The 26,437-nt window shown below is 27.8% G+C and overlaps 3 protein-coding genes across 5 annotated transcripts in view; 1 reads left to right on the top strand and 2 right to left on the bottom strand.

Moving 5' to 3' along the window:
* The window catches only part of LOC117168320 (sodium-dependent phosphate transporter 2), a 30,420-nt gene extending 25,438 nt beyond the window's left edge, over nucleotides 1–4,982 (bottom strand). The window contains exon 1 of one of the 2 annotated variants that reach the window (XM_033353895.1): nucleotides 4,912–4,982. The gene's annotated coding sequence lies outside the window, so the exon portion shown is untranslated. Of the gene's footprint in view, nucleotides 1–1,936; nucleotides 2,151–4,911 lie in introns of those variants that run through there. The other variant, XM_033353893.1, reaches the window with a different exon arrangement.
* An 892-nt stretch (nucleotides 4,983–5,874) lies between these two features.
* Nucleotides 5,875–20,543, bottom strand: LOC117168009 (cytochrome b-c1 complex subunit 7-like). The gene is made up of 4 exons (XM_033353323.1): nucleotides 20,410–20,543; nucleotides 20,220–20,270; nucleotides 6,593–6,759; nucleotides 5,875–6,093 (listed from the first exon to the last, which is right to left on the bottom strand). The coding sequence occupies exons 1-4, from the start codon at nucleotides 20,432–20,434 to the stop codon at nucleotides 6,016–6,018; spliced, it is 321 nt and encodes a 106-aa protein (XP_033209214.1). The 5' UTR covers nucleotides 20,435–20,543; the 3' UTR covers nucleotides 5,875–6,015.
* Nucleotides 20,544–23,527: 2,984 nt separating this feature from the next.
* LOC117168008 (polyadenylate-binding protein 4-like) overlaps nucleotides 23,528–26,437 on the top strand; it is a 12,607-nt gene continuing 9,697 nt past the window's right edge. For both annotated transcript variants that reach the window (XM_033353322.1, XM_033353321.1), the window contains exon 1: nucleotides 23,528–24,115. In XM_033353322.1, coding sequence (XP_033209213.1) covers nucleotides 23,923–24,115 — 193 coding nt within the window. In that variant the 5' untranslated portion in view covers nucleotides 23,528–23,922. The remainder of the gene's footprint in view (nucleotides 24,116–26,437) is intronic.

The following is a 26,437-nucleotide window of genomic DNA, read 5'->3' as shown; positions in this document are numbered from 1 at the left end:
AAAAGATAAATCCACGTTATGATTTTAAGTTTTCAAAAGTATATCATTTTAAGTAATTTTAGGATACATGAAAAATCAAATGATTAAATTTTTTCTTAACTGAACACTTTTAAATTAATTAGAAGTTAAATTATTTTTATTATAAGTAGTTTCAAATAATTGAAAATAATTGTTCAATTTTTCTTTATACATCAATATATGTTATATGTTTTTCCTCTAATTTAGCGAAGAAACTTGAAAATATGTTCAAAAGCCCTGGGAAAAACAAATTCCTACACACATCCATTTTCAAATTACCCCTAGGTTTTAGATCGCAGAGATTATAGTTCACCCCACTTTTTTGTTTAATCCATCTTCTCCTGAAATAGCTGAATTAGAGAATTCTATCTCCTTTCCCACGAGATTTTTATTCGTTTCTAAAGCATTATCATAAAAAATAAATTTAAGAGTTTCAAAAACCAAACTTTTAAAAATTATTTTTGATAGATTAATGATTTGAACCTAATCGAGAAACTAACCCCGAAATATAAGGCAATTTCTACATTTAGAAATAAAATATTACAAAAAATTATTTAAAAAAATTTGGAGTTGATTTTTGATTGGATATAAATACTGCCGTCCAAAGGAAAAATATATGTAAGTGACATTGTTGTTTAGGTCGAGTTTCCGATTGTTAGGTATATTGACAAAATTTTTATTTTCCTGATTATCAAGTTCGAAAAAATAATTTTTTAGATGTCAGAAAATCCTCGATTAAAAAATTTAAAACATTGGTTTCATTTTAGAATTTTCGTTCAGATAAACAATAATTTCTTTGAGTGAAATTTTAATCTAAATTTTATGGTTGTTGCTATTTTTAAACTAATTAATGAAAATACAAATTAAGTTCTTCATTAATTTAACTTCTCATTACACCTACACTTTTTCAAGTTATTATGCAGTTTTCCCTTCGGATGGGAAAACAAAATATTTACTCTTCGAAATAAGCAATTACAGATATTGAATAATTTCCATCAGTTTGATTTGAATGATATAACAACATTATACAGTTGATAGAATATATAGTAGGTCAATATAATTCATATTATATAAAATAAATAATACACAATCAATGCTAAAAATACTTCTATCATTGATTATGACATTACACAAGAAAAACAATTATAATTTGATAAAGATATTGTTTTTAACTTTGCAAAATTGTCAGAAGTAATTGGAAATTCAACATTTGCCTAATCATTTTTGAATATGAAATTAAATTTTTGATCATATGTTTCAAACATTGATTTAAGAACAAAATTTCAAGGGCATACTCCAGAAATAACAAAACTGCTTATTTTTGGTTTAATAAAATAGTTTTTGATTGAAAATTAAAACATTTTTTGGAGAAAATATCAATTACTACGCTTATTGTTGAAAATTCAGTTTGGTTTTTATCGGGGATTCATAACTTTGGTTGAAGATTCAACTATTTGGCTGAAAATTCCCTTTTTCTTTGTTAAAAATTCATTGTTTTAACTGAAAATTTAATTCTTCCATTTTTCGTTCAAAATATATCTTTTTGGGTTGAAAACTCAACTACTTGATTAAAAATAATTGTATTTTATTTATGTCTTGCGTAATTTGTATAATAACCCTTATAAAATTCTGTATCACTATTGTCAATAAAAGTGTTTAAAATCAATGTAGAAACAAACACTTTTTTAAAATTAACATGATTAATCTTCTAGGTGTAAGGTTATTTTTGTATCTAAAATAAAGTTGTAGAGCGGTCAGGGAAATGTCAAAGAATTTCCATATTATGATCGATGGAAACCTCTATTAACTCTATGACTTTAGAAAACTTTTTACTCCTATTCTGTTTATGTCACAAATTTTACAAATTGATTAAAAATTATTATATAGTCTGTAGACTTTTTTATTATTTAGCATTTACCTCATGGGCACAAATCTCTCTCACCAACCACTTTCAACACCCATTTCCGTCTTTTAGTATAAATTTATTTAAATAAAATTATATGAAAACCCGTATTTAATTCATAATATGAAATATAAAACTATTAAATCGGTTACAGTACTCTTTAAAAATCAACACTAAGAATCATTGTTACAGTGCTCTAACAATCAACACTAACAATCCTTGTTTCTCGAGTCAATTTAACCGCGTCGTGTTTGAAACTGGAATACAATCCAGACAGCTCAACCACCAGGAAAATCGTAGAGAGAATCTCGCTCAAGTGGGATTTTGCTGTATGTATTTGTTGCATTATCCGCCAGATCGATCAACAATACTCTTATTCGGAAAACGATGAAAGAATGAGTATTAATCGGGCATTGCGTAAAGGGTGCTAAGTGCTCAGCGAACCGCATTAATTAATGGGTGTGGGCCTAATTGCCAATAATAACATCCTGCATCGAAAGGTCAAAATTGAATAAATTCGCGAATCAAGAGTTTTTTTTCAGAAAAACTATACGAAACCCAGAAAAAAACTAGTCTTCAATAGCTTCCCTGCCTTTTTGATTTAATCAAGAAGAGAATGGGAATACAAACATAAAAGCCAGATTCGGAATTTTATAATAGTCTGTTGTCAAAAATATTCTTGAGCTAGATAAAAATTTAATTTCGAAAATAACAGACTTCACAACCTGAAATTCTCTCAAAACAGGAGAAATAGGGTGATTATTGGCGATAATAAAGGAATAATAGGGTAATACAATCTTTCCAATTCAATAATTGTATATGCCATACGAAACTTAATTTTAAACGCTCTAAACTCTCAAGATTTTAAATTGAAATATAGTACTGCATTTTCAACAAGAATTGAGCTTTCAAGCCAAAAATCGAACATTTTGGACAACACTAGACGTTTAAATCCAAAAAAGATGAATTTTCAACAAAAAAATTAATTTCAATAAATGAATATGCATTTTTAACCTAATAATCCAATCTCCTACAAAAAATTTAAATTTTCAACACAAAAATATTTATGAAAAAAGTTAATTTTTAACCAAATACTTGAATTTTCTATCAAATTGTTGACTTTTCAAACCAAAAAGATCAATTTTCTACCAAATAGTACAATTTTCAAACAAAATAGTTTTAATTTCAACAAAAAATAGTTGAATTTTCAACCAAAAACACGAATTTTGTAGGAGAAACTTGAATGTTTAACAAAAAAGTTAATTTGCAACCAACAAAGGCGATAAGATTGATTTTCTAAAAATAAAAAGAATTTTCAATAAAACAGTTAAATCTTCAAATGAAAAAGATGATATTTAACCAAATTAATTCATTTTTAACCAGAATGTTGAATTTTAAACTAAAAAGATAAAATTTAATTCAAAAGTGAAACAGTTAAAGTTTTAGTTTAAAAAATAAATTTCCAGACAGATGAACTCGAGACCAAGAAAATACTTTTTTTTAATAAAAAGTTTGAAATCTTTATCGAATCAGACTAATTTTTAACTAATTTTTTTAATCTTCAAGCCAAAAAAAGATCGAATTTTGAACCAAAAAGTTGAGCTCTAATCCAAAAAATATGAATTTTCAACCAAAAAGTTCCTTTTTACCAAATAGTTACAAAAATTCTACTAAATACGACAAAACTTCAACAAATTATAAAAAAATGTAACCAAATAATTGCATTTTTTAGAAAAAGATGGCTTTTAAAACCAAAAAGACGAATGTTCTTCAAAAAAGTTGAATTTTAATCCTAAATATATGAATTTTCAACAAAAAAGTTCATTTTTCACCAAAAAGTTAAATTTTCAAATAAATAGTTGACATTGCAACTAAGTAGTTGAATTTTATAACAAGGAAATTATCTTTCTACCAAAAATAGATGAAACTTCAACAAAATACAAGAATTTTTAACCAAATACTTTACATTTTTGACCAAAAGACGAATTTTCTGAAAAAAATTAAATTATTATCAAAAAAATGTATTTTGAACTAAATAGTTTATTTTTGAACTAAATTGTTGAATTATCAAGCTAAAAAGATGAATTTGTTACAAAACAGTTGAATTTTCAAGCCAAAAAAAAACGAAAATTCTAGAAAAAAATTTAATTTTCATCCCACAAATGCGAATTTTAAAAAAAAAAAGAAAGAATTTTCTACCAAATAGTTAAATTTTCAAATAAATAGTTAAGTTAACAAAAATGTAGTTGAATTTTCTACTTATAAGATTATCTTTCTACCAAAAAAGACGAAACTTAAAAAAATACCAGAATTTTCAACCAAATATTTGAATTTTTTACCAAAAAAGTTTAAATTTTTACAAAAAAAGATGAATTGTCACACCAAAAAGAGGAATTTTTTAAAAAGCAATTGAATTTCCAATCCAAAAATATGAATTTTAAACAAAAAAGTTAACTTTAACTCAATAATTTAAACTTCTATCAAATTGCTGAATTTTTAAGCTAAAGACGAATTTTCTAAAAACAGTTGAAATTTGAAACCCAAAATATGAATTTTTAATCAAAAACTACATATTTGAACAAAAAAAGATGAATTTTCTACAAAAATAGTAGAATTTTCAACAAAAGAATAACATTTTCAACCAAATAGTAGAATTTTTAACCAAACGAGATGAATTCTGAACAAAAATAGTTGGATTTTCTTATAGGGATCCATTAATTTAATTCAGTTCTCATTCAAGCGAAAAAAACGAGAAAAAGGGGAAGTTTCTTAAAATCTGTGAAAAAAGATAAATTCTTTTTTAAAAGGGGATAATAGAAGAAAGAATATGAAGTCTAAAATAATGAATAGAAAATCATTATTCCACGACCCCTTGATAATTCGAATTGAAAAATTTCTCAAGGTCTCTGGATAATGAAATTTCCGTAAACGATGATTCCTAATTCGTTTTTTCTCAATTTAGTAAAAACTTTATTATCAGATGGTATTACCTGAATTGTTAAGGATATCCTTGGAAATCTGATCCAGGAAAGTTTGAAACTTGGTACCACTTCACTTCGATTTTCGTCAGCCGCGTGTTGCCGGAAAACTTGTCAGGTGGAGTCGCAAGCGCATTCGTTCAAGGACTTGATACATACGTCCTATTGAAATATTTGTTCTTCCTTTTCTAGACGTTACGTAAAGGTTTTGGTGATCTTATTAAAAGTGCCACAATAAAAGGATATAAATTTATATAAATTTCGTAGATACTCACATTATTTACCTTAAATTAATTTTTTTTTTATAATTCAGTCTTCCAATTGTGCAATTAATAAAAAAAATCTTCATTAAACAAAATAGTTATCAATCATTTTGTGTGAATTACCGTTAAGTGTAAAAGTTTTTTTGCAACAGCAATTATTTATCAATTAGAGTATGCGCGTGTCATGATGACACAAGATTTGCTCAATTCAAAGCTCATCCTGTATAATTTAGTATACACGTGTGGTGAAAATTTTTCATCCAGTTTTTACCAATCAGGGGAAACTATTATCCCTCTTTATATAATACTGAAGCCTATTTTGTAAACTAGACACGTAATTTAAGAACATACCTTTTTCCTTGCAAGAAACTTAATTCTTATATTGTTTACAAATTTCTTTCAATTTCGCATCTGTCTTTAAAAGCCTTGAAAATTCCAATCACATTCTCATTTCCTTCAATTTAAAAAAAAATCTATATTAAATCTATATTAAATGTTTTATTACGCAGTTCACTTATACAGGTTCTTCGTAATCAGATAATCTCAAAGATAAATATAACGATATTAGCCTTATTAATTTTTTTATTATTCAAGTTGAATCTTTTAAACTTTGTAATGAACTAAAAATGACAAAATTCAAAACAAAAGTTTAAAAACGATAAAATGGCATTATCTTAAATAAATATTTAAAATAAGACATATTAGGCTCTTTGCTCTTTTTAAAACTGAAATGTTTATTTATATGTACACGAAGATTGTAACAAATCTCACATTAAACCCGATGAAAATATTAAGTCACGGATTATTCGTAATGCATTTATTGTATTTTTATACTATAATTGATACTTCTCTCCTATTCTTTATTCCATTCTTCCTTTTCTTTAATCTCTGCCAATACTTCATGTATGTAAGGTTGAAGGTAGCGTTTATCCTGCAATAGAATAAATGTTCCATTTATACCCAAATTTCCGATCATTTATCGCGATAAAAAGGGTTTATTTGATGCTAAATTAGAAAGCTATTATTTCATCATCTTCCCCTCAGTAAAATTAGCTACATAGTTAAATTTGGAGATTCGACGGTAACTGAAATGAAAGGCGAATATACAATTTAACAAAACCAACAAAGAATTGTAATACATGAGAAATATGTAAAATTGACAATGCGGTACTGTCTTTTCAAAGAGCGAACTCGCCGTAAACATCCAAGGGTGACACGTCTCAGCGTCCATGAGCGGTAGAAAGTTAAAATACCTATTAGGCTTTTACGTGGAGATCAACAAAAGCGAGTTGAAACGTGCAAGAATGGCAATTTAAATTCCGATTTAAAGCCGCAATAAAACATTAATTGTAATGCTAATTCAGAAAAACATTGGTATGATGTTAAATTTTAAATAATAATGTTATATTTCGATGTTTAAATTAAATTACCTCTTCCATTTTAGTCCATTGGTCCTTGGGTAAGATAGATTTTTGGCAACTCAGTTGCATCGCGCGTACAATTCGAAAATTGCGTTCATCTCTAATGTGCTGCGGTAAACGACGCAAAGCTTCAGCTACTGGAGGACTTTCGTAAAGAATATCGTCATGCCACAGGCCTGAAAATATATTAAATAGTTATATATTAACATTAGATTCACCAATCTGCCTTTACAATTTCCAAACAGAAAATAAAAATAGCTGATGGGAAACATTGCATTTTCAATAATAATCAGATAAAAATACAAAACAATATTATTATGATTGCAAGTTTAAATTTTGGAGTTTAATCACTTAAAAAGAAATGGATTATTATTAAATTTAAAACATTTCGATTTTGAATACTTAATTCTTGCATGGTTTTATTTCTAACAACATTTTTTTTCTCTAATTAATTTAGAAAGGGGCTTGGTAAATTGGAGAGCTAATTAAAAAATATTCAGTTATTAATGTTTTTTCGAAAGTTTTCAACTGTTTTTTCATTTTTCAGCAGGTCAAATTAAAAAAAATTTTATTTGAAACGTTCAAAATTTGGAAATGGTCGACTTTTACTTTGTAAGGTAGAATCATTTTTAATTTGACTGTTGTATTTTGTAGAAAATTCGTCCAATATTGAGGAGCCGCCACCTCTCACGTGATTCGCAAATTATTTTTATCAAGCGAAGTTCTTTGGCTGCCCTGGCCTTGTATCGATGAGGGCGCTGTAAGCAACTTTTTTCAAATGTCCGTGTTAGTGGTGCCGTTCGATACGATACTGTCTCGTGATCGGGTCGGGATCGCGTCGAGTTTATCTCGGGTCGGGATCGTGTTTCCGATACCCGTGCTCGGTTTTCTCTCGGCTCGGCTTTGGCTCCGAAAGTCGATATATCGGTTCCGGATCGTGTCGGGTTTTCAATCCTCCTTCGCCAGATGTGTGTCTGTGACGTAGCGACTAGCGGTTCACAGTAGAGTAAAATGAAAAACGAGGTACAAAATAATGTATAGAACGCTATAATGCACCGATTTTTGATTAGTTTCTTGTTTGAAAATTCAGGACTAAATTTTCTAGAAGAACTTGAGAGTGGATTTGTTTTTTTGTTTATTTAATTTTTATCTTAATGCAAATAGCGCAAAGTGTTGAATTTTTACATTTCATGTTTCATTCCCGTAAAAACCATTGTTTTTATACTTCAGATCACTTTGATTCAATGCAAAGCGGTATAAGAAAAAAATGTTATCTTCCGAAAGTTATTGTTATTAGCAGATTTTAATAACAAATAATCTACATTAAGCATATTTGTTGTTAATGTATATTCCTGGTGTACAATTGCTTGCTTTTATTGTTTGCATGATACGTGGCCATCAAAATTGTGAATTAAATGCAAAAACAAATGTTTTTTTAATCCGACCTTGCTCAAATCATATCCAACAAATGTAGTTATGCATTAACATTTGTAAATTTTAAGAACAAATTAAATAAACAAATGCATATTCTCGGCGTTTGTAAGCAAAAATAAATCGTATTTTCATCTGATCTTGCTCAAATTATATTCAACAAATGTAGTTATGCATTAACATTTGTTAATTTTAAGAACAAATTATGCAAACAAATGCACATTTTCGGCGTTTTTAAGCAAAATTAAATCGTTTTTTTTATATAATCTTGCTTAAAATATATTCAAAAAATTTAGTTATCCATTAACATTTGTTCATTTTAGGAACAAATTATACAATCAAATACACATTTTCGGCGTTTTCAAGCAAAAATAAATCGTGTTTTCATCTGATCTTGCTCAAATTATATTCAACAAATGTAGTTATACATTAACATTTGTTAATTTTAAGAACAAATTATACAAACAAATGTACATTTTCGGCGTTTTTAAGCAAAATTAAATCGTATTTTCATATAATTTTCATTAATTTTTGAAACTAAAATTTAAACTATTCCGTTTTGAATTGAAAATTGAGCTTTTTCAGTGAAATTAAAGATACAAATACTAGGTTGGAAATTCATGTTTCTGATTGAAAATTCTAGAGTTTAATTGACAGAAGTTGGATTGGAAGTTGAACTGTATTGCTGAAAACTAGATTTTTTAGTTTTTTCCAATTAGAAATCATTTTTTCCGTGGGAATTAGAGTATCATTAGTTGATAAAAATTTAATTTTTTGTAAAAAACAAAGGCAAGAGAACAATAATCAATTAAGTAATAATATATAAAATAATTCTTATAAATAATAATATTGATAAAACATGTAACTATTTGGTTGAAAACCTGTTAATTTGAGGTATAAATGTGTTTTATAACTGAACATTCAAGAATTCACGTTAAAGAGTTATCATTGAATGCAAAAGTTTGTTTCTTCATTCGAAATTTCAACTACCTTTTTTTGGAAATTGATTTTTTTGTTGAAAATTTAACTACATTCTTGAAAACACGTTTTATCGTTTGATAATTAATTTTCTCAAGTGAAAAGTTAACTGCAGGTTTCTAGTTGCAAAATTTATCTATTTCAGTTTAAAATTTAACTATATAATTAAATGAAAATTAATTTTTCTGTTTGAAAATTGAAACTATTCTCTTTATGATTTGTGTTTTTGGTTAAATAATAACGTTTCTAACATATTGAACTTTTTGATTTTCGATTAAACATTCGTTACGAATTTAACTTTATTTTTGATAATTCATATCGTTTCTGAAAATTTTTCTTTTTGGTGTAAAGTGAAGTGTCTTGGTTGAAAATTCAACTCCTTGTTTTGAAGTTAAAGTAAATTGTTGTAAGTTCATTTTGTTTTTGAAAAATTCAACTATTAATTTTTAAAAACGCACTTCTTGGTTTAAAATTTATTTTATATTTAAAAATGTAATTATTGCAGTTCAAGGTTTATCATTTTATTTGAAAAGTAATTTCTCGAATTACAAATGCAACATTTTTTTTAAGATCGTTCTTTTTGAAGTAGAAAATTAATTTTTTAATTGAAAATGTAACCGTTTCATTTCTGGTATAAAACTTATCTTCTTGATTGAAAATTTACCTCTTTCTCTAAAAATGTATGTATTTTGTGGAATATGAGTTTTCTTAAGTTCTTATGTATAAAATTAAAGTATTTAATTGAATGTTGTACTATAAGGTTAAAATTTCAGTTGATTGGTTGAGGGGCTTAAATATTTTGTTGAAAACTCTTTTTCAGGTTAAATATTACTTTTTTAAGTAACAATTTAACCATTCCATTTTCTATTGAAAATTCAACTATTGGGGTTTTTATTTAGAATTTATCGTAGATATTTGATTTTTAAATGCAACTGTAGGAAGTAAAGTATCACTAAATTCTTAAAAATTCATATAATTAATAGAATATTTCACTATTTTGTTAAAAATTAGTCTTTTGGATTTAAAATTTATTACTCGTGGTAAAAAATTCATCTTTCTTGGTTGGAAATTTAAGAATATTCCAACGATATCGTCTGTTTGTCAACATTTTTCGTCTTTAGTTCAACTATTTTTCCAAAAATTTGCACTCTGAAATTTTGAAGAATCAGTAGAATGCAATCTAAGTTGTTCATTTTTAAATGTCTGATTAATATTTGCTCCTTTTAAATAAACAGTGCAATATTACCACATACTAAAAAATATATTCTTATTCATTAAAAATATTTATAAATTGAATGAACGTTGAAAATAGTTGTTAAAACCGACATGATGCAAATCCGATACCGGAGACTGGGATCGACTCGAGATCGTGTCGATATCGGGAAAGATCACTCGACGGCATCACTACGCGTGTGCCGAAAAGCGCGGGTCTATTTGAAATCAATAAATACTATCATAAATACACCCGACTCCCAGAGTTCCACAGTTTAGTAAGTCCTAGAACTGATGGGCCATGCAGTTTCTCAACTTGAAGGGGCGATAGACGTTTGCGACTCTTGTTGGAAGCGGAAAGACGTGTCGTGTTAGTATTAGTGTTTGTTAAGTGTTTTTGTTGCCGTATGACAATTTCCCAACTAAACATCAATATAATAACATCAAAAACCGACTCAGATATTTCGCGGAATGATGAGTTTTGTGGCATTACGTGGGGGTCATGGAAGGATAGATGAAAATGTCAGCCGTCAGGAAGATTAGTATAGTTGGTACATTTTGATGTAGGAATGCATAGGTCTTTTTGGAGAAAATCTTCTAAACGTAAAAGTAAGTTACAGTCGAGCCTCTCATCAGGGCGCCTCTCAATAGAGCGCCTTCTCAACTGCACTCGAACGTTACCCCCCACTTTCTAGCCTCCGCGTTGACCGAGGGAGATTTCGAAGCATTGCCTCTCAATAGAGCGCTCACGATGAGAATAAATCTGCCTATGCATTGTACTTATGTACTTGCATATTGCATACCTTAGCAAGTATGTATTGAGAAATAATTATATTATGCGATTATACAAATTGGTATATGAATTAAGACGAATGGATAATATCTGTTATACAGCTACTTTTTCCAATTTAGGTAATTATAGTGTTCGTTAGAAGAAATACATTTTCGTACACACATCGTTTGACAATCAGATTCATCATTGTAATCTGGAAGACATTTTTTTATTCGAAAAACTTAAGGCATACACGTTTTTCTGTTATGTTAATAAGGCAATCGTAGGAAACGCTATAATAATTCCTTTATAAATTATTTAAAAACGAGTGTGTCCAAAAAATGCTTTTCGAGCTACAGGCCAAGTATCCCGCCACCCCCGGTTCCATTTCTGGACAAAGAAAATCCGTATTTTCTTTTTCAAAATTCAAATATTAGCACGTGCCACTAGGCACTTCCAAATCCCTGGTGAAATTTAAGATATTCGAAAAATTGAACTCATACTTCAGGGTTTGATCGCAATGTGACAAGTTTTTTGAGGATTGAAGGGCAGTGTCTACAAAATAAAACGACACTACAGTGAAACTCTGAGACTGGGCCGATTTTGAGGCTAACCTTGGTAGAAAATTACCAAGTTAGAGGACCATTTCATAGAAAACGCTTTGGTTTGTTCACGTCTGAGCGACCGCCGCTCACCCCGCGTAGCTCCTTTTACTCCTACACGAAGAAACTTTCAGTTATAAAATTTGATAGTATAATATTTATTTTTACAATACAATAGCCAGCCAGGATAGAGTCCCTATTGCAAGAATTACCAATGTGAATATTAAACTCGAAGTTACTATGTTTATTGAAATGTAAAATAAATTATTCAATAATTGCACTTATACCAAAAGAAACTTCCTATAATCCCTAGGACAGACTGCGAAGTTTACAGAACACAATAGTAAAGACATTCTGTATATGTTCATTCTACGCATTTCTAATTTTTCCCATAGAAAATAGGAAAAGCTGCCATGGTCGAAAGAGCAAAATAAAAATAAATTCGCATTCACCTCACGCACTATACATTTTAGACATTAAACATACACTTAGATATTTATATTTTATTCTAAGCTGAAAGAGAAAAAACCTTGTTAGAAGAAATCAGCCCTGGCGGGAATTGGACAAGGGTCTACGGGGCAGCAGAACGGAGATTTTTTCCTGTGATGAAAAAAATTATAAAGTTTAGGAATTTTATCATCCTCATGAACTTCGGCGCCTGTAATGACGTCATTTGGTACTGAATCACGAAGCACTACATTCAATTGTTTTTCCTTTCATTGCACCTTCCCATTGAAAATGGTAATTTTTCTTTCCTGCTTTGAAAATTATGTTATTTTAAGTGCTAGTTATTGCAACTACGGTTTTATCATTTAATTTGTGAATATCACTTCTTCCAACTTCAATCTGCTATCAACAATATGAATTTTTCTAACTATAAATGGCAATTATTAGGTTTGTAGTATATTTATAAATGAAATGGAAAATGTATTTCTTCGTATGGCTGCGGCAATAATACTATTTTCTCGGCTATATCCCAAATTGCAATCGAACTTTTGTAAATATCAATATTATAATGTCAAATTTTACGAACTAGAGTTTCTCCAATCGACATATAGAAATGGACCGGTAACGTTTTGGGGAGAACTGAAATGGGCTCTAGAGAGAGAAAAAACATATGAGACGTAGACCTGCCTTTATCTATTTCAGGACTCTATCAAGTGACTTGGTGGCCCCGGGTATTGCCTAAATATTCTGTATGGTTAATTAAAAAAAAAAAAAGATAAACAATACATTAGAAATTTGTAGTTGTAATAAATTGAATTTTAAAGAACATTCATGTGAAATAACCTGTTTCAGATAGATTATTTTAAAAACTTGTTAACCTTGAATTCTTCTTGAAGTTGCATTGAAAATGCTACAATAATAATCGTTTTGTGAGTTCAAAAATAATGTAAAAACTGTCAAAAATTTGAACAATATTTCTATAACATAAAAAATAATCATTTGTATTGCATAGGTACAAAACTTCATATTTTGAGGTTTTGTTTTTGTTGGAACATTTTTCATTTTACTATATTCAATAACTTTACTTACGTATGAAAACATATTCCCATGTAAACGTCTGGACAACGCCCACAAACTACACAGGCTGCCACCATTTTTTATATTTATTTACAATAAATTATAATTAAATAAATTATAAATAAATCAATTCTGAAAAGTGCGATGATAAAAGTCACATTATTGTGGCACTCGCGACACAAAGCACGGTCCTATGCTGCGGCAAACTTCACCCAACGAAAATATTCTCGACCAATCAGCTTTATTTAGAAAGAGATAGGTCTACGTCTCATATGTTTTTTCTCTCTCTAGAGCCCATTACCGTTCTCCCCACAGCATTACCGGTCCATTTCTATATGTCGATGGTTTCTCCGTGTACTTTCGACGCGGCGTCAATTCTAGGAAGACCTATACCAGGCGCCCTATCTCTAGGGATCACTGTAATATCTTTTATTTTTTACCTATAATCCCCCCCCCCCACAGCGCTCCAAATATAACCCCAAAAATAAAATTAACTACACATTTGTACGTATTGTTATTAATTTTCAGTAGTTTCTGCAATTTTTTAAAAGTAAAATAATTAGAAATGGACAACTTGAATATCCACCATGACTTGTAAAACAATTTTTAATTGTTTAAATAAACGTAACTTACTTGAACCATTATTTTTCCCCGGAAAGGGTAAAAACATCTGATTTTTTCAATGAAATGTAAAATTGAGTCATTATTTGGAGTACTACATTTTTTCAAAAATATGATGTAATTATTTAAACGATTAATCATTCTTTATTTTAATAAATTTCAAAAAATTGAGCTAGAAGTGTCCACTTTTTTCTTGAATTGGTATCCTATATTTTTATTCACTCAAGCAGTTTTTTTCGATAACTTGCAAAAATAATATAAAATAGAATACATAAAATTATTTTTCTGACTATATTATGAATGGAAATAATATATGTATACTAACCATTTTTCATTTTTTAACAAATATAATTTTGTTGTACAATTATTTTTCAAACATATTTTTAAATCGTATTTTATTAATAAAACACAACTTGAATCATTTTGAGGAGTAAATTCTGCTAAAAGTTTTGCGTCATTGTTTCTTAAATTAATTATTGTTCTTTTTCTAATTTCCTTCAAATTGAGTATGGATGGATTAAGAATAAAAATTGTTTAAACAATGACATTACGTTTTTAACAGAATTAACTACTCCCCGAAATCATTAAATATTATGTTTAATTCAGAAAATACGATATAAAAATATTTTTAAAAAATTGCTGAAAAAAATTATATTTGTTAAAACAATAAAAAATGGTTTGTATATTATTTCTATAGACTGTATAGACAGAAAAATAATTACATCTATTCTATTTCATTTTTTTTTAAGTTATCGAAAAAACTGCTTGAGTACATAAAAATTGTTCAAACAAATAGAAATTTGTTAGACATAAGAAGAAATGTACCAAAATTACATAATTATTCAGCAAAAAGTAGCACAAGTTACCAGTTTGAGAAAAAAGTGGACACTTCTGGCTCAATTTTTAGAAATTTAAAAAATAAAGTGATTAATTGTTCAAACAATCGCAAAATGTTTTAACACAATTTACTACTCCAAACAACGACCAACTATTACATTTAATTCAGAAAATACGATTTTTTTTTAGTATGAATAATTGTTTGAATAATTTACATTTATTTAAACAATCAAGAATGGATTAAAAATTCATGGGAGATATGCAAATAGTCTATTAGTAATTATTTTATGAAAAAAGAAGACAGAAATTTCTGAGAATTAACAATAATAATTAAAAAAGTAGTTTTTTGTTTCTTGCATCATATATGGGGCGCTGGGGGGGGGGGGGCAAAATAAAAGTTATTAGTAGAGATTTATATCGTAGACACTTCTCTTCAATCCCTAAAAAACTTGACACTTTTCGATCAAGCCCCGAAGTACGAGTTCAATTCTTCGACAACCCAAAATTTCACGATGTTAATTAATTGCAAGTGGAAGCTTTTTTTTGGGTTTTTTTTTTAGTAGTATTATCAAGTTTAGAATGCATTTTCGGAATTCTATTTCTTCATCATTTTGTTGACTGGAGACTTTTCAGTTTGACGAAATACAAGCAACTGTCCGAAATTTGAGGTTAGACTGCCACTAACCTCAAATTTTGGATGTTTTATTTTATTTCGTGACACTAAAAGGCTGCCAATCGACAAAAGAATGGAACATGATTGAAAAAATAGATTTTACACACGACAACTATTACTTTTCGTATATTTGTGAGTTTTAGGCTGAGAACATTTTCTCAAAAAAGTTGTGGTAATTCCCATGACGTCATGCTAAAAAACTCAGTTCAGAATTTACTGTAGTTAATTTTTTATTTACAAAAATTAATTTTTAAACACAAAAAAGTTCATTTCAACAGAATATATGAATTTTCAATCAAATACTCAGTAGAGTTTTATACTTAGAGATAAAATTTTCAACAAAAAACCGAATAGTTACATTTTCAGTTTGAAAAATTAATTTTCAACAAAATAGTTCAATTTTCAATCAAACAAATAAATATTCAACTAAAATGATGAAGCTTTTACCCAAAATAAATTGTTAACAAAGTAGTACAAATTTCTTCCCAGTAGTTGAATTTTGAACAAAAAAATATTGACATTCAACAGAAAGCTAGAATAGTTCCATTTTTAGTAACAAAATTAATTTTAAGAGAAAAAAAACGATTTTTCAATCAAAGAGATGAATTTCCAACTAAAATGATGAATCTTCAATAAAAGCAAAAATAATTTTTAACGAAGTAGGTCAACTTTCAACCAAATAGCATTAAAAGATTTGAATTTTCTATTTTAAGACTATGAATTTATATTGTACCATTGTTCTGAATTTCAATAATTTTCAGCTACTATTTCTTCGAAAGTATACAAATTTAAGTAAATATTACTTTAAAATTGTTTAATTTCAAATGCTTATTCAAGAACAAAAGCGTGTTTTCAATGTTTTACTATACATTATTAAAGAATTAAGCTTGAAAGTAATTTTCCACAATTTTTGCGTTTTTAGGGTCCATTTTTTTTTATTTAAAAAATTAACATATGGAAATTTATATATCCAGGCTTTCAGTTAAAAACTAGGAAATGATAGCCATTACACGTTAAAATTAATGATTAAACTAATAATTGGTTGTTAATGATTTGTCAAACTATAAAATACAATTATTTTCAAATGATACAGTTTTGGAAGATTTAAAAAGAAAAAAAAACATTTTCAGTGTTTCGATATCAAATTATTCTGTTTTAAATGCTTTTACTTCAAAGTTGATTAATTTTAAATGATTCCAGTTTGAAATAATTTAATTTTGACATGTTTAGACTGAAAGCTTATCTATCAGATTGTTTAATTCAAAGTATTGAAATATTTAAAAATAAGGAAGTCATACAATTTTTATAATATAATGATCTAGAACAATATATTCGAGCCAGACTCCAAGTTGTGTCTCCTTTTCCTTCGACAGCTGTTATAATTTGAAACTTTAATAAGGTTTTATTTCTCTGGTCTTACGGTCCAATTAAAACGAAAGAAAAACGCTTCTAGTTGTTAAAAAAAACATTGTTTTTATTTTCAACGTTTCGGCTCTCAATGTGGGCCTTCATCATGAAAGTTTTCCTTTTTATTTTTTGTTAAAAACTAGTGTCTTTGATTGTTTTTGCCGTTTATAAAATATTATATTTTTAAAATCTTAAAAGATTAGTATTCTGGCCTTTGAATAAAAATGTTCAGGGTAAATGAAAAATTGGTCAGGGAATTTTGAAAATTAAATTTTATAGCCACCCAGATATATGCCCGTCTGCGAAACTCTATTTTTATAAAGTTACAAAAATTTTTATTAGGATACGCTGTTGTGAAATAATCATGGCTGCGCGAGTTTTTAACCGAAAGTGGAATAGTTAAACTTTCAGTCTGAATACTTGAATACTTGATAAAAAATATGACTTTTTAAACAATAAGATTAATTTTAAACAAAAAGATTAATATTGAAACGAAAATCACCATTTTTAAACAAAATACATAATATTTGAACTTTCAACAAACAAAAAATAATTTTCAATATTCAACTAAAAAATATCATTTGTCAACAAAAAATTAAATAATTAAATTTTGAGTAAATAAATTAATCTGCAAACAAAAAAATTAGTTTTGAACTAAAGTTACGAAATATTTAACTAGAATAGTATTTTCATTTCAGCTGAAGAAAAAAAATAATTTCAAGCAAAAAAGAAACGTATTTACAATAAAAAAGTTTAATTTTCAGTAAAAAGTTCTTTTTCAACCAAAGAAAAATGAAGTTTTCAATCAAATAGCTCACTTTTTAACCAAAGAAATGAGTTTTTAATAAAAATGGTGAATCTCCAATAAAAAAAAATTTCAACAAAAGAGTTTATGTTTCAACCAAATAAATTCATTTCTAACCTAAAAGATCCATTTTTAACTAAAATGATGATTAATTAGCTGAAATACTTTTATTTTCAACCAAAAAGAAAAAAATTAAGAAATGAGATAAAAATTCAAAGGAAAATATAATTTTGTACCAAAAAAGTCGATTTTTTATCAAAAAAGTAGTTTTTAAAAACAAAATATGTGAATTCCCAACCAGATAAATGAATTTTTAATTTAAAAAAGACAAATTTACATCCAAACTTTCAAACTAGAAAAGTTCCATTTTTAACTTAAAGTGGAACGGTTAAATTTTCAGTTGAAACAATTAAATTTAAACCAAACTGATATATTTTAAAATAAAATAATGAATCTTAAACTGGAATAGTTGAATTTTCTACCTACCAAAAAGATGAATTTTCAAACAATAAGATTAATTTTCTATAAAAAAGACGAAATTTCCACAAACTACATGAATTTTCAAAAAATAGTTTATTTTTTAATAAAAAACATCAATTTTCAATCAAACGGCTGAATTCACATCCAAAAAAGAATAAAATTTCAAACAAATATAAAATAGTTAAATTTCCGTTAAAAATCTGATTCTTAACAAACAAAAATCGGATTTTCAGAAAATAGTTAAATTTTGTACTAGAATAGTTAAATTTATAGTTGAAAAATTTATTTTCTACAAAGTAGTTAAATTTTTAAAAAGAAATGATTTTTCAATTAAAATTGAATTTTCAAGATAAAAGGGTAAATTCCCAACGTAAAATGTAAAAAAATTAAATTATAATTTAGAAATATTTCTTTTTCGAAGTACTACTTCTGCTCTGAAAACTATTTGAAGTACTTTCTTTTTCTAAAATTTGGAAGATGGATCTTTTAAATTTTCACTAATTTTGACATGAAACAGGGACGTTTCAAACTCCTATCTTCTAAATCCTAGTTTTAATTCTTTAAAAAAATTCCCTTTCAATGTAAAAAATTCCCTGCTAAAGTTAAATAATATTTCTTCACCGAAACTCCCTATACTAAAATAAAAACGATAATTATCTTCACTCATATGCCCAGCACGAATTTTCCTCCGATCAAATTCTCGGTTTTTTAATTCAATTCCTGTTCATTTTCGAACGAACAATGTTACATTTAATATTTAATATTTAATAATAAAACAGTTTAATTTTAAACAAAAGAATAACATCCTAAATTCTTTATCCATGTAGTCGAATTTTCAACCAAATGAGATGAATTCAGATTCAAAAATATAATAGTAGACTTCAACCAACAAAAAAAAAATAACTTTTAACCAAAAATAGTTGGATTTTATTATTGAAATTTTTTATTTCTATGTTGAAAATGTTGCAAGATTAAAACTCTGGGACTGTTAAACAATAATGGTCAGGGAAAATGAACAAGTGGCCAAATTAGGGAATATCGAAAATTATGTTTTTATAAAAGTTTAAAAAAAGTTACAAAACTTTTTATTCGAATTTTTATTAATATAGTTTTACCTGAAATTATTTCATGATCGTGGATAAGTGTGCCAAAATTTGTGTAAGAAATTTGTTAAAAATCCATTTTTTAGTGTATAAATTGTCATCTATTTGGTTGAAAATATAACTATTTCGTTAAAAATTCATCTCTTTGATAGAAGACTAACCTTCTTAGCTAGAATATCCTCTTTTTTTTGTTTGTTAAAAACACATCTCTTTGGTTAAAATTTAGTTTTTTTTATTGTTGGAAATAATTTTTTTTCTCCTGAAAATGTAACTTTTCTTTTTTTTTTATTGAAAATTAATCCTTATTAGTTCAAATATCAACTATTTTTGTAAAAATTGAATTATTTGGTTGAAAATTCGTCCTCCGTATTGAAAATTCAATATTTTTTGTTCAACATTAACCTACTTTCTAAAAAAATTCAATTACTTGGTTCAGAATGCAATCTTTGTGAGGCGAAAATTTAAAAGATTGGTTGAAAATTAAACTATTTTTTAAAAAAGTAATCCTTCTTTGTTTAAAATGCTTCCTATTGGATTAAAAATTCGTCTTTCATGGTGAAAAAGTCATGTTTTGGTTTCAAAAAATAAAATTTAATTTTTTATTTTTTATGTAAAATTGTTTCATTCCGTTTATAATGGATTCTATGTTAAAAAATTTAATAGATTAAAATTCTGGTCTTTGAATATTGATGGACAGGGAAAAAGAAAAATTGGTCAGGGAAACATCAGAGAATTTTGTAAATTAATTTTGTTTGTTCACCCTGAAAGCCAGCCTGCGGCATACTAATTTTAAAGAAGTTACCACTATTAGAATAAGCTCTTCTGAAACAATAATTGCTGGCATATTCATAAACTAATTATGTTTTACATGAAAATAAAGAAATCAGTAAAAGGTGGGTAAATACCTACAAGAGATGTTTATGTCAAATATCAAATCTAATATTGTATTTTTTACACTGCAGTTTCAAAAAAAAAAATAATAATAAATAATCACGATCTGAAGAATAGCACTCAATCATTAGGATTTGAATTCCGATTTTTATCATTTATAAAAAAATAATTCTTACGAAAACCTCAGGCAAATTCTTCGCAATAAAGAAATAATTTCTACGGAAAAGAGAGGTTATATTTGTTTTGAATTTACAATATTATCGATATTACGCATATTTTTACACCAAATGTATGACTTACCATATTGGTTGAATCGGGAGGCTTGGTAAGCCCATTTTTTAAAGCTTTCTCCTAAAAAAAAAGAAAATAATTATTAATTACGTAAGGGTATTTTCCTAAACTCAAAATGTTCGAGATCACTTTGCACAGTGATAAAACATAAAATGAGCATTATTCCTGTGTAAAAAGGAGTGAGAATAATTAGAAATACCGAAAATTAAATTTCTGGCAGCCATCCTTGCAATAATTTGTTTTTTAAATATATTAAATCCAATTAATTTTTAGAAAAAGCACCAGATGAATATCGACTGGCTCCACTTCGGACAACTTTAAAAAATGGCCGACGTCTCTCGAGAAATGATGTTTATGACGTCGATGACGTCAAACCGCGCGAGAATTTGAATATATTAGCAGTTCCAAAAGGAAAAATCAGATAAATTAGTACCTCATTAAAATTAGAATAATTTTATTATTTGAATATAATTAGAAAAAATATAATTATAGGTAATTAAAAATGTTCCAAAAATACTTTCCAAAACTATTACTTTGTTACGACTTATTTAATTTAATAAATTACCAATACATTTTTTAAAATTAAAAATGTAATATATTTATAAATATTTTAATAATAATTTAAATTTAATTAATCAATTAATTAATTTGACAATTCAATCTTTAATTAAAAACATTAATATACATTTTTCAAGGGAGAATTATTTGCATTTTTCCAAAAAATCCGCAAAAGCGTGAAATTACCTGTAATTTTGTAATTCCGAAAAAATCGGAAAATGATATTGAATAAAGTTTTGCAGGCTTAAACATTCAGATATTAAAATCATTAGAATTTGAACTGTGACCTTTTTAAATCGTAAGTCTTAGTAGTGAATAAAATTAAAACGTCCGACTGAAATTTTATAAATTATTTAAATTTTAAAAATAATTTCAAATTAATAGATTTATAATTGCACGCTTTTATTCAATTTCGAAACCTATTCTAATATTGCAGCTATCTAAAAGATTCCATGTTTAACGCAAAAATAAAATAATTTTAAAAATGTTTTTTTTTTTTTTGTAAGAGAAAGTGTTAAATTTTTATCTGTAAATAATATGAATAATTATCAATTTGAAATGGCTTAAAATTACAAAATTCGACTTAAAAAGATTGATGTAAAAAAAAAATTTTGCAATTCACAATACTAATTTTAAAAGAAAGGGAAGAAAATTTAGCAATTAATTTTTTTTCGAATTGAAACAGGGACATTTTTTTATTTTTAGCAGTTGTATTCGGTTAAAGAAAGAAAGTTTTGGTTTTTCATTATTTCTTAATTGGAACATGGAAATTTTGTATTTTTAAGATTTTTATTTATAATTTGGAAGTGTACATTTTTTCTTCTTAGTATTTTTATTGGGATGTAGGTGAATAATTTTTTAAAAATCAATTTTTTCGAATTGGAGAAGGAAATTTTTTTTTATTTTTAACATTTTTATTGAGTTGCGAGGGATAAAATTTTGGTTTTCGATTTTTTATGATTCGAAGAAGGGACATTTTCATTTAAAAATATATATATGAAGTTGGATGTAAGGAAATATTGGTTTTAATTTGTCTGCATTAGAAGAATATTTTTTTATCTTTATGATTTTTATCGCGTTTGAAGGAAGGAAACTTTTTTTCCAATATTTCATTAATTTCGTAAAGGATCATTTTTATTTCCAACATTTTTTTTGTAGTCGAAAGAAAAAATTTCTTAATAATTTTTTTTTTTCTGAATTGAAAAAGGGAATTTTTTCATTTTAATAACTTTTATTATGTTGGAAGGCTATTTTTTTCTTTCTAACATTTTCTTTAGTTTGCGTGAAGAATTTTTTATTTTAATTTTTTTTAGTACACAGAGAGAATTTTGAAGTGATTAATTCATGGATTTGCTCTTTGATTTTATTTGCGCTTTTCCGCGAAAAGTAAGATCTCGGGACCCATGTTCTTAAATCAACGGCCGTTGCTTTAAAAGCATGGGTCGCGAGATCTTATAGTTTTGCGTCAAAGCGCACAAAAAATGAAGGAGCAGATCCGCGGAAATAATCTCTTGAAATTTTTCTACTTGTAGAAAGAGGGATATTTTTAGCGTTTTTTTTTTAAGTTGGAAGGGAAGAAACGTTTTTTTTTAATTGAAAGATGAAAATTTTTTTATTGTGAAGATTTTTTTCCAAATAGAAAGAGTTTATTATTTCTTTTTAGCTTTTTTATTGTGATGAAGGGAGAGGAGAATTTTTTATTTTCAATCTTTTTTTTCGGAATATAAGGAGGAAGAGGGGAACTTTTGGTTTTCATTTTTTTATGAATTATAAAAGGCCTTTTTATTATTATGTTTGTTGTAATTTTGTTCTGAATTGGAAGAGGAAATTTTTTTATTCTTTTAATTTGTAATGACTTAAAGGGGGGCACTTTGTATTATTATGTTTAATACTGTGAAATGTAATACCATAAACCTTTGAACTATTTAATCTACAAAAGTTAAACGATTTTTAACTGTTGCTCTTTAAAGCATTTATTTCAAACATTTTGAATTGTAAAATATTAAAAGCTTATATTTTATACGTGCAAAGTTTTTAATTCAATCGAGTTCCACTTTGAAATAAGTTTTTGTTGTAAGAGATTATTTTTTTAAATTTCAATGAGCGTGCAAATTTTTTGCAATTTGGAAAAAAAAATCAATGAAGAACCATTCTAATGCAATTGGAAAAATGATTCAAATTTCCCGCAAAAAAAACTATGATGTCCGACATCAGAGTGCGACATCATTCTCGTATAAACTACTAGAGTCAATGGATTAAACTCCATTTGGTTAGACTTTAGAAAGTGCAAAATTTTGTGTAACACAGCCAAAAACAGTGAACTCTTTGTGCAACTAAAAACTTCAATAAAATGAAAATTTAATTAGCCTTATAGAAAAGAATAAACCGCGAAATGATGTGGCGTTTGCGCGGTACTTCATTCAACTGAAATTTTAGAAATTGTGGCTTATTTAAGGGCAAACGATAGTTAAAATTATTACAAAAGATAACTGCTCAAAAAAAGGTATCATTTTTATATTTACATATGATATAAGGCAAAGAATTATTGAATACAACTGCTCGTTTTTGTAATTTGAATTTTGGCGTGCCTCCGTAGCCAATCCATGATCGAAGCTTTGCAAATGCGCGAACTGAATCTAAAATCCCAGCACAGCGCAGACTAACCGGAAAACGTGGTAGGACTTTTTTCCTCGGCGTATGAAAATCCTCTTGTGGTGTGACGTGGCATATATAAGGTTTGAGGGGACTACTTTTGGTGCCTCTTCCTCATTACGAGTAGAGTTGTGTTCACGTGAGGTTGTGTCTCCTTTTTACCACAAAATAGGTCACACAACCCACCTCCAGTCGTGAATTAACTCTCTTATAAGTAATTAAAAAATCCAAAAAAAATATAAAAACTTTAAAAAAATACAAAACAAAAAAATCGCAAAATCGTAGCCGAAAACCGCGTAACCTGAGGTAAAATAAAAAAGGTGTGGAACAAAAATACAAAGTGAATTATTCTCGTTGATTTTCGTTCACGCGTGTTAGAAGAAAGAGTGACAAACGTGGTTGAGCCACGAAGAGTGAAAAAGGCAAGGCCAGAACGAGGAAGCAGCCACGAGGAAGCTGAAAACTATAAGATTTACAGCAACGTTGGCTTCAAACAGCCAAAATGAATCCCGGAGCGCCGAATTATCCGATGGCAAGCCTTTATGTGGGAGACCTTCACTCGGACATAACCGAAGCGATGCTTTTCGAAAAGTTCTCGTCGGCTGGACCTGTACTTTCAATTCGCGTCTGTCGTGATATGATCACTCGACGCTCGTTGGGATACGCTTACGTCAACTTCCAGCAGCCGGCCGATGGTAAATATTTTTGCTATGCAGTTTTAGTTCAGATTTTTTTCAGTCAATTTTCCCGAAAATAAAATCGCATTTCGTATGTTATCTGGTCTTTATACCCCTTTTACGCAGTCTTTGCCAGGATTGACACGTGCTATCCGTTCATTGCTACCATATTGGATTCCCTCCCCTCTTCTCATTTCGCCCGTTGTGAACTTACGCTGCGCTTCTGTACAACGATTGCGCTCGGGTTGGGTTGGGTTCCATGACGCATTCAACATCCCGTTCTCTTGTCACCTTGCTATCCTTGTTTGCTAGTCCCCCCCTTCCCCGCACAAGGCCCCTTATTTTTCACGGACTATCCAGATGGTAGCAAAATTCTCCCCCTCGAAACATATTGTGCTTCAATTTTCGAAACTGATCGTTATCCACCCCATGTTTCCGAAATGCGATTTTATTTCGTCCTCTGTTTTGTTTCTGATGTTCCTTCCTTTCGGAATTTTATTTCCTGTTTACATAATTGATATGCTTTTCTCTCTCTAGATATTTGAAATTTGCAGTTGACGAAAATCACTATATATCTTAAGTAATTTTCCAACTGAAGTTTTCTTCTGAAATCACCTCAAAGTATAAGGTGAAGGGGCTTCACACTCATATAATTTGGTGTTTATATTACTTTATTCGTTCATTTTTTTATGTGATTTGAGGTATATTGCAAGCAGGAAACTAGATATGTTAATGAAATTTCATTATTTATGTAAGTAATCTGGATTTTCCTGTGGTTGATCAAAGATTCGTTTTATATTCATTGGGATTTCTAGTTTCTGCAGTAAAAATTGAGTTACTTATTTTCTCGGCCGCTAAAATGAAAATAACATTCCTTTAAACAATGTTTCGTTGCATATTTTTTTGGTGTTTTGCCTTTTGATGATAATATTTTGAATTTTTGTCATTTCTTATCTTACGAAATTAAGACGAGTAAATACACCGGGTGACTAGGCCGGCCAACCGGAAATTTTTTGTGAACAGGAAATCATAATGCAATTAAATTTTCTTTTAATTCGAATTTTTTAAATGTTAACTTCATTTCTAAATCTTTTAAATGATAAAAATGGAACAATACATTTTACAGCAGGATTTTAGATTATTTAAAAATAATGTAATACTTGATTTCACAGCACATTATGTATTTGTTCAAAAGTAAACAATTCAAAATCATCCAATTTAAAAAAAATAGATTTATATTTAAACGATTTTATTCAATCGAAATTCTGTTCAAATACTATTCCAGACTAAAGTATTCAATTTTTAAATTAAAAACAAAACAGACGTTAAAATTTAGAGTTCAAGGCGGGCAAATTTTGAGTTTTCAATGTTTTTTCTTGCTGGCTTTTGTTTTTTAAATATTTTGTTTAATTGTATTTTATTGGCGTTTTGCAAAACATTGTTAACTGCTTCCATTTCAAATATAAGTTATTGAGCGCTCAAAGTCAAGAGTTCCACTTTGTTTACTTTAATTTGCAGTTCAGCTCTGATCTTTAACTGAAAAAATTGTCAGATTTAACTGTTCGAATTTTTTAATTCCGATGGCCCTGATATTGTTGCGAACCGGAAATGTTTTTCTTTGATAAAAACGGCCACCTTGGAATAATTAATATTCACTCTGAATTTAATATAGTAAACTTTTTCGATTTTATTTAAGTGAAGAACGTCAATTCCTTATCAACCAGAATAAAATTGCGGCATCAAATTCGTTTTGTAGAAACAAAATTTTCCTCATGTTATCAACTAAGCTTAATTTGCTTAAAGATCCTCAGTACTTTTCCATGTTTTTTATCATTGGTTAAATTGTTGTTTAAACAGTCATCTTTTTTCTGGAAAACTTTCACCGATATCACGTTGACATTAAAACCCTGAAAATATGAATGAATTCTAAACTTCTTATCTTCAGTTTTTGTAATCATTTCTATTAATAGAATTAAAATTTCACGTGGCAGTCGATAATTTATTCCTCTTGGCAGACAATTTATATGAAGTCACGTGATTTGGCGACTGGTGTGGCCAAAATCACTTCAACTAACTGTAAAAATACCAGCTTATCCTTATCTCATTGTCAATTCCGATTAAACTTCCAAATCATTGTTACAATATGATACAACTTTCGCAGTGAACCTTGCACGTACCATGTTCTTACTCTGTATGAAGTCATTTTTTAAATGATATAATTTATTCAGATTTATAGAAATTGAATTATAAAAAAGAAATAATTAACTTTTTTATTCTTCTGAAATGAATATAAAAAAATTGTTGAATAATTAATCTATGATATTTTATCTAGAAAAATTT

This window comes from Belonocnema kinseyi, chromosome 2, assembly GCF_010883055.1.
Source record: "Belonocnema kinseyi isolate 2016_QV_RU_SX_M_011 chromosome 2, B_treatae_v1, whole genome shotgun sequence".
Taxonomy (NCBI): domain Eukaryota; kingdom Metazoa; phylum Arthropoda; class Insecta; order Hymenoptera; family Cynipidae; genus Belonocnema; species Belonocnema kinseyi.
This window is presented reverse-complemented; position numbering and strand designations above follow the sequence as displayed.

Coding starts and splice junctions, on each gene's coding strand:
- LOC117168009 (XM_033353323.1), bottom strand. CDS start 20,434: ATGGCTGCCAGAAATTTAATTTTCG. Junction 20,271..20,409: donor TGCCAGAAATTTAATTTTCG/GTATTTCTAATT, acceptor CTTTTTTTTTAG/GAGAAAGCTTTAAAAAATGG. Junction 6,760..20,219: donor CTCCCGATTCAACCAATATG/GTAAGTCATACA, acceptor ATATATTTTCAG/GCCTGTGGCATGACGATATT.